The following is a 9,306-nucleotide window of genomic DNA, read 5'->3' as shown; positions in this document are numbered from 1 at the left end:
AGACTTTTCTTGCTTAAAATAAGGCACACTCCAGCACAACTTAGTTTGAGTGGTCATTTGATTACTTGAATATATTATAACAACTGACCATATAACTGAGATAAATGTATAAAGAAATTACCTCCATGAAACTAGAGCTTTGTTTGGGGCTACTGAAGCTTGAAAAAGGTAAATCTTTAATCTCTTTAGGAGTTTCCTCATCATTCACCTACAATAAATCACAGAAATATCATCACTTTAAAATACATATATAGTTATAAATGAAAAAGAAACTTTTTTCCAGTTAAACACATGATTTATACCATAGGAACCACTTTCAAATCTAATTCTAGACATGACTTGTACAATAAAGAAACACTTTTCAATTCATACCATGATTTATACCATAACGAACGTTTTTTCAATCTAATTCAAGACCTTTCCAATTTAATTTTTGACTTATACCATTAAGAGACACTTTTGGTTTAATTAATGACTTACACCATTTTTCATGTTTTGTACTTGTAATAACAGAAAGATTTTGTGGTTAAATTTTCATTGAAATCGTGTTATGAACTTGTAAGTTGACAGCTTGAACAAAATTATTCTGCTCAAAATAAATTATCAGTTTTTCAATTTCTACAAGACAAAATAGGAAACAGAAAGACAAGGATTTCAATGTTACAAAAGTGTTTCATCCAAAACTTTGACAGCATAAACAGATCAGTTTAATATAAAAATATATATTTTGCAATCATAACTTGGATACACAAGTATAAATTAAATTTCTTTCACTATTTAGTTTTTTAGTTACTGTAATATTGTTCATAAACATGAAAATTAATAGGTCAAAATTCAATATACCCACTTCTACAGGCACAAAGCTAGCCTCATTAGGTGTGGCTGAACGACTTCTATATTTAGCCTGTTTTGGTAAATCTGTTCTCATGGCAACCATTTGTATTCTCATTTTCTCAATCATCCACATGGGTACAGTAAACCCTGACAGTTGCTCCACAGTAATACCTGTTGCATCCCTTAAAATAAAGAAACAAAACAGAATGTACACTTAGTTCTGTGATGTAAAAATGAAATAAATAGGATTTTCCTAACATCTTTGATTTTAGTGTTGTTCGTGTTTGCAAGACTATCTGTGTAAGATATGCAAAACAACGTCAACAAAATTCCTGGTTTGGAAATTTGTTGTTCATTTTCAGATTTATCTCTATAATGTAATCAGTATAACCAAACCAAATGCAATAAATACAGGTCTGAGCATGTTGACCATCTTTTGCTTTTATTAAACATGGGTTTATTTGGTCAAACCCCAACCCCGCCAAGAATGTGCAAGCTTTTGTTTGTTTGTTTGATTGGGTTTTACATCACACAGACACAGAATAGGTCATATGACAACGTTCCAGCTTTACTGGTGGAGAAAGACCTCAGATGCCCTTCCGTGCATTTTTTCAGGCACGGACAGGCACTTGAGTAGAACCAACATTCCATTAACTAGCTTTCACATGAAAGAATCCAAATTACCTGTAGGGATTAGAATCCACAGCAGTGAGGGGCAAAATGTGCAAGCCTACCAGGGTCTTTACTGGTGACATGAAAGCATCATTATCATCATTTAAATGTAACATTTATAAATCATTCCAAAAACATCAAGAATCTAACCTGTATTCATCGTTCAAAGCGAGCTCTCTGACATCATCCAGTACAATGAGATAAGATTTACCACCGGTTGCTGGCATGTGCTGATGTTCATACAGCCAAGTTTTATCATCCTGGTCCCCACCATACTGTAACACACAAACATAATTATGTACCGGTAATGATGTAAAAATACTTCAAAAACATGAAAATTTCAATTAGTAATATACACCTTCTTTCACATTTTTTCAAATCTTCATACAAAAAAATAGTTGACACTATCTACTAATATTTAGCTTTTTTTAAAGTAAAGATTATAAAGAGACTGTCATTTTATAACATGGGAGATTCCAGCTTTACTGATGAAGGAAAATGTCAAATAACTTCATGCATTTATATCAGAATTGAACACCTCAAAAGGACCACTGACCTTCTGTTAACAAGCCGGACAGCTTACAGATCATAGGAACTCGAAAACGGGACCGCAGATTGCGGCGCATATTTTCGATCGTGTAACGGTTTTTAAAAACGTTTCTGCTACATCTAAATATCTTTTAGTATAATCCGATTATATGGCCTCTAAAAATATATTATCAATTGAACCCAATCTGTCTCTTATAAAACTGGTCAAGTTTTACGGTATTATAAAAAAAGACAAGGAGTGACATCCCCCATTTGCCGCAACGTTTTCGGCATGAGTTTTTCCCCTTTGGCTACAATTGATTACTATTTTTCAGAATTTTGTTCCCGTTATTTTTGTCAACTATCAGGTATCGTCCGGATATAACGTTAACGGTTTATTGTTTACACGTGTTGACATGTATAGGCGGCATTATAACTGGCAAATTCGTGTATTGATTTGTTAAAATGGAGAAAACAGACACTTTAGTAATATGGTCCAACTGATTTTGCCTTACTGAAAAAAGGAATATTAAAACATGATCCATAGATAAATATTTTAGGCACTCATCTGGTATTCATTACTAGAAAAATTAAAACAAAAATCAAGCATATCAAGGGGGATAACTTACGCCGAACGTTGCGGCAAATGGAGGATGTCACTCCTTTTCTTTTTTCAATATACCGTAAATTTGACTGATTTTTAAATTAGCAGATTATATTAAATTGAGATTAGATAATTAAAGACCACCCGCTCGCATAATATGAAAAAATATTCAAAGGTCGGACAAACAATATGTAAAGCTGGTACGGATTCGGATTTATGCGCCGCAATATGCGGTCCTGTTCCAGAGTTCCTATGTTACAGATATGAAAGAATTTCTTAAAACATATTTAATCTTTGTTATAAATCAAGTTCTTGCAACTTGTATCAATCACTTTCTGAGTAGTTTCTTGGAACCAAGAAGCACTGGTGCCATATGAGGAAACACGGTCATGACCCATGTATGGTTTGAACCAACAACCCCTGGGTTGAGAGGTAAACTACTAGACCATCACAGCTCAATTTCATAATGGAAGTATTCAATGTCACTGACAAGATTCAAACCCTCAAAGGTGAAGGGCAAGTTACACAAATTACCTTGAAGAGCTCTGGATGTTTCATATATAGTCTTCCCCTAGTGGCACCAAATCCCATTGCCCTGAAAATAGTTTAACTTACATACTTTACTTGCAAATATACATCATAGAATAACTGTATTTCAAAATAACTAAAACATTTGAGTCTGAGTTGTGACGTTTTTGAATTTTAGATTACATGTTTTTCTTATCAAATTTTTTAGTTGGGTCACAACAACACACAAGTGGGGGAAGGCCTCTGGTGCCATCCTTGCATTATTTACTGTATCTAATTTTGTGACGAAATTCATACATATTTGGCAATTATGACATTTTTTTGAAGAGTTTAAAAATTGCTGAACATTTTACTATTAAGTCACAACATTAATACTCACTTGTTAGCTTTTGAGCCCATGACAAACATTGTTTCCTCTGTCAGCCTTTCTGGTTCAAACTGAATAAAAATTATGTTAAAATTTGTTTACAAATTAAAGTTAATTTAGTATTTTGTTAAATATTATATATACAATATAGTACCTTAACTTATTCAAAGATGTCAGAAAAATATAAACATTGGCTGCAAGTCTTTTTGTTTTACTGCAAAATTTAAGCTTAATATTATTTATGTTGGTAACACATTTCCTATAAAGTAGAACTGTATTTTTAATATTTTTGCAAGAAAGCAATGAAAATCATACCAGCATATATCAACATATTGAGATATGTCTAGATCTAAAATAATGGCACATGTAAGTCAGTATAACTGCTAGATCTGCTAAATAAAAATAACATATTATCTTAGAGTTTACAATATTTTCTTTTTTCCTGTTTCAATATTTTATCCTTTTTGACATATGTTACCTTAGGTCCTTCCCTCTTGGATTGTTGAAGTGCTAGTTTTGAGGGTGTTGATCTCCTGAAGATGAGAGAAACAAATAATATTAAATTAGTGTTGATTTGAGACATACCTTTCAAACTGTCACATTATAATTTATAAATTTAACATTGAAAAAAGATTTGTTTGATTTAAATAACAAAGCAACCTATTTAATTTTCTATTTTGATATTTTCATTAAAATAACCTCATTGTTTAATCTATATAAACCAGCAAAAAGTTCATTTGCTATACTTTATATACATTTTTTAAAATAATAAAATAATAAAGGTGAGGAACACACTTACAACACCAGGTCAAGTTTCAAGATTTTATTGGCTACTAGTTTCAAGTAATCATATTTATACATTTGTATAAACAACAAGTTACTTTCTTTTTTTTTCACATGACCAAACCCAATTGATTACATGTATTTGCTTTTTACAATATCTAGGTCTATTTTGCTCTATTTACCTAACATTTGGTGAGTGTAAAATAAAGCCTACACATAATTTTTGTATTTCATAATATTTTAAAGCAATTTCTCAGTGACATTGTAGACTGTGATCAAATTTTAAAACATTCCTTAATGTCAAAAAAAGTTATGATATTAATGATAAAAAAGAAAATTTAACACTTACCCTGTAAGATTCACAATATACCTTCCTTTTTTCTGAAATAAAAAATTAAGAATATACAACTTATTTGAAAAAGATACTATCTATGAACTTACATGTTCACTAATATAAAGACCAATTAAAGAAACAGTTTCAGGTCTGTTTGAAAGTGAACCAAGACAGTTTTGTTTATGCTTCATTTGCAGAGTCTTATTTAATTCAAAAAAAAATTCTTCCTTTTAATAATACATTATGAAACAGCAATATTATTTATATATGACTGTACACTATTGAAATGTGTCTGAAGTTTTCATTTTATATATTTTGCCTATACATTTATTGCCAAAAAAAAAGCACTTTGTCAACAGTCCTCAGGGTAGCAAATTCAAGCCCTGGACCGAGGCATGACATAAGTTTTAACATGAAAATAAGGTCTCCTGCCTTTAACCCTAAATTATAGATTCACTGGAGTATTATGTGAGAAGTTGGCAGTTACTTTTGGAAACACCATGTTAGTACCGGTACACTCATTAGGTAATTCTAACTGAAAAACTTTCAAACCTGGCAAATAAAACCACTTCGCTCACATCTAAACAAACAAAACACACAAACCTTTTTAGTGTTTCCAGTTGGTCTGAGGCTGGCCTCCGAGTCTGTGTCTGACGGATGTCTTCTTCTACCTAACGCTGACTGATGAACAGTGAAAAATAAATTCAGTGGTTTACAAACATATAACATATATTTAACCCTTAAATTATCCTGCTGAATTTATATTTGTAAGATGAACTGGCCCTCTTTTGAATTAAGAAAGCAGTATTTAGAAGATTCTAGATCATACTTATAAATTGAGTAAGAATGTGTTTAGAGCCTATTAGTTTTCAATTTTCATTCTTTAAATTCTAATCGCTTGCACAAACAAATTTATCAAGCTAGTACCATGTTCAATCTCAAGTCCTGTTTTGTATCTGAACTGCCAACTGTTTAAATATGAGGGATTTACTTAGTTATTATGTTTCTATGAAAATTGTTGTATGTAAATTATGAATTTTGAACAGGAGGCCTTAGAACACAAATAAAGTTATCTAAGAATTGAAAAATTTTGAATTGAATGAGCATAAAATATGGTAAGACAGCACAGATCCCTAGGCCGGACTAGTTCATGTTTTGTTGAAAAGAAAAGAGTAATTATTACTGCTATTACTACAAGGGTTCAAACATATATCAAACTTACCCTCCTGCCACTACTACCAGCCTCGGATACATTGTCTGACAGCTCTCTAGCAGGGGAGACACTCTGACGTCCTGTATCACTGAGGTACATCTTCTTTGCCTGAAAACGAAAAAAAAAAATTCCTTTATACTATATATATATTTTTTTTTTTTACCTTTTTTCATTTTATTTGTAGAGGTAAAGTAGAGGTCAAATGTCAAGGAAGAACTCATGTACTCCTCTGTGCATTATTTCATATATGGGCACCTGACAGAACCACAGCTGGCTGGATAGCTTCCCCACATGAAAGGATCTTAAGCCCCTGGAGGTGAGGGGTTTTAACTTGTGCCAAATTTGAAGAAAATCCTTCAATTGGTATAGGATCTATAGAGCGGACACGAAAATGGAGACGGACCAACCGACACCACAAAGCGAATCCATTATAGCCCCCCCCCACTTTTGTGGTGGGGGTATAATAACTTGCCTTAAAGATATACTATGCTCAAATTCGATAACAGAAAATTTGATAACTGCTACCCAGCCTCTTTGTAAATAAAAATGCTTTGACCTCACACAAAGGAGATAATTATGTTATGTTTAAAACTCTTGGTCACAATATGAATATATAGTGTCAGGGCTCTAGCAACTGGGCGATTTAGGCGATTAAGTCGCCCGATTCATCTGAACTTCGCCGACTGTGAACATCAAAGCGAAAAAAATTTCGCTGAGTATTTTGGTCTGCCGACGCTTGTAAACATGTCTACGTGACACAAGTCGCCTGTCAATAAAATTTAAGCCACGCCTCCGAGCGTTGATTGGTACCTCGCAGTAACTGTAGATCCGAAAACGTACATGATAGCGGATTAAAATATCGCTAATTGACCACAATTAACACATGTAGGTGACATAAACAGCTCCAATTGGGACATGTGTCCTTTGTTATTCGCCGATGTAAATATTGAGTAGACGGGGTAGGTATGTTTAATTGTTTTTGATTGTGTTTGATTGCATAGATTTGTTTACAATCTGGGAAATGTTTGTCACGCGGTGCGTTATGAAATAAAGGTAAGTCGGTAATGAACCAACATAATTAAAATTTTGTGATAATTGCAATTAGTTTTAAATACTTTAAAACATCCGAATCAATTTTCAAATGAAACGATATCATTTTCAAGTGAAAATTTGAACTGTAAACATGTCGCTAAAATCCTGGTTACCGGGCGACTCGCAAAAGCCGAGTTCGTTCAAACGTAAATCTCCAGAAACAGAAATTTCTGATTCAGACTCTCCTGCAAAGAAAAAGATATTTACCAAGGAATTACGGCAGTCATCTTTCGATTGGTATGTTCACGATACGAACGGTCTGTGGCATTGTAAATTATGCAGGGACAATAAGCACGATAATGCTTATGCAAAGGGACACGAAGTACCCGCTAAAGCAACAAATCACAGTCGTCATGCTAGTTGTAAGTACACATAAGTGAATTAAATTCAAAAGCAAGATGCTTATAAATTTATAATAAAAAAAAAATTGTGTACTTCTTGATCATTAATCAAACTTGTGGCGATTTTTTTATAGGTGAAACTGACTAATGGTAATAAATGTTAAATCTATTTGAATTATTTTCTTGTGTGTCTTTGAAAATTAAAGGCACAGTATACTTTGACTTCTTTCTTGTGTATAGAAAAATGGGGTCTACTTGAAACTTGTGCATTTTTGTATATCAGAAACTGATTGATAAAAAATTTATGTAATGATAGACTGTTTCACAACTTAATAATTTCTTGTGAGTCTTAGAACTATTTTTTTTATTTTCAGCACAAAGCCACTTGAATGCTGTCCAACGGTCAACAATGAAAACTCAAAAACCAATGCAAAAGCTGTTAGAAGCAAAACTTCACAAAGATGATGAAATTGCGCTAAATCTCCTGAAAACAGCCTATCATATAGCAAAACGAGAATTACCGAAAGATGAAATGAGACACATGGTAGACTATGCTTCCCTTCTTGGTGTAGAGTTGTCAAAAAGTAATTGTAATGTGCAATACACTAGTTCCCAGAGTGTGTCAGAGTTCCAGGCAGCCCTGGCTGAGGTAATATTGGATGATAAAATCAAGGCTATACAGCAGTCCGAGGAGTATTCTGTGACATTAGATGAAAGCACTGACAATAGAAACTTGAAGAGAGTAATAATGTACGCACAGTGTGTAACAGAACATGGGTTAGAATATTGTCTATTGTCCAATAAACAAATCAGTGAGGGTTCAGCTAGTGCTAAGAACATAGTATCTATGGTTGTAGAGGAACTCAAGTCAAAAGGGCTTGATATTACAAAACTAGTTGGCCTAGGGACAGATGGTGCTAGTGTAATGACAGGCCGAAAAGGTGGAGTAGTCAAATTACTCAAAGAACATACCCCAACATTAATAGGTGTCCATTGTGCAGCTCACAGAACAGCATTGGCCACGTCACAGGCAGCCAAATTAGTGCCACACATGGAAAGCTACTCAAGATCAATTGCCAGTGTGTTTAGATACTTCCATAACTCAGCACTTCAATCAAACCGTTTAAGAACAATTCAGACACTGCTTAATCTACCATCAATAAAGTTTGCGGAAGTACATTCAGTGAGGTGGTTAAGTTTAGATCATGCTGTTCAGGTTATGTACCGTTCTTACCCAGCACTGTGTATGGCACTAGAAAGGGAGGCAATCTATGAGCCGTCTGCTAAAGGTCTATTACAGGAAGTTTCACAATACAAATTTATTGCCTTTACTCACCTTATGATGGACATTCTCCCCTTCATGACAAGGTTATCTAAGAAGTTCCAGGCACAAACAGTTGATTTCAGTGTAGTGAAACCAATGATTACCAGCACTTGTGAAAGCTTACAAGACTTGCTAGAGGCACCTGGACTGTTTGTTGAAAAACTCTCTAAGTTTGTGGTTGAGGAAGATGGCAAGTATGTATACAAAAGACCATTATCAGAATCTGACTGTAAGTCTGTCAATAGTGCCATAATGGAAAATATTGAATTTGATGGATTCTCTAATGAAAGTGATGATGAAGGAGATGATGAAAATGTAGGCTACTCCCCAGTGCTTCACTACTATACCCAACAGGAGAACATTATTGAAACTGTGGCACCCATGTATATCCAAAAACTGACTGACAACTTAAGAGATAGATTTGATGAGACTGAAATTCTTGAAACAATGAAAGTGTTAATCCCTAAAAACATTGTCCAATCTGACTGTTTGTCCAAATATGGCCTCCAGGAAATAGAAACCCTGGCAGATCACTTCCACATCCACCTCCAAAACAAAGAAGAAGTGAGGTCTGAGTATCAGACTTACAAACGTCTGGTGAAAGGATCATATAGTGACAGTGACTTAATTGAAGTGATGTGTTTATTGATGAAAACAAATGACCTCCCAAACTTAATCATGTTGTT

The 9,306-nt window shown here is 33.8% G+C and overlaps 1 protein-coding gene across 3 annotated transcripts in view; it reads right to left on the bottom strand.

Annotated features, from left to right (window-relative positions):
* The window catches only part of LOC132729346 (uncharacterized), a 34,906-nt gene that overhangs the window by 8,904 nt on the left and 16,696 nt on the right, over positions 1-9,306 (bottom strand). For 2 of the 3 annotated variants that reach the window (XM_060715112.1, XM_060715111.1), the window contains exons 8-16: positions 5,873-5,971; positions 5,254-5,331; positions 4,666-4,697; positions 4,012-4,066; positions 3,546-3,604; positions 3,173-3,233; positions 1,657-1,781; positions 848-1,016; positions 122-208 (exon numbers count right to left, since the gene is read on the bottom strand). In XM_060715112.1, the coding sequence (XP_060571095.1) occupies positions 122-208; positions 848-1,016; positions 1,657-1,781; positions 3,173-3,233; positions 3,546-3,604; positions 4,012-4,066; positions 4,666-4,697; positions 5,254-5,331; positions 5,873-5,971 (765 nt within the window). Of the gene's footprint in view, positions 1-121; positions 209-843; positions 1,017-1,656; positions 1,782-3,172; positions 3,234-3,545; positions 3,605-4,011; positions 4,067-4,665; positions 4,698-5,253; positions 5,332-5,872; positions 5,972-9,306 lie in introns of those variants that run through there. The other variant, XM_060715113.1, reaches the window with a different exon arrangement.

This window comes from Ruditapes philippinarum, unplaced genomic scaffold, assembly GCF_026571515.1.
Source record: "Ruditapes philippinarum isolate M1 unplaced genomic scaffold, ASM2657151v2 ctg5676_1_1_1_1, whole genome shotgun sequence".
NCBI classification, from domain to species: Eukaryota; Metazoa; Mollusca; class Bivalvia; order Venerida; family Veneridae; genus Ruditapes; species Ruditapes philippinarum.
Note: the sequence above shows the minus strand (reverse complement) of the source record. Positions and strands in the feature narration are given on the sequence as shown.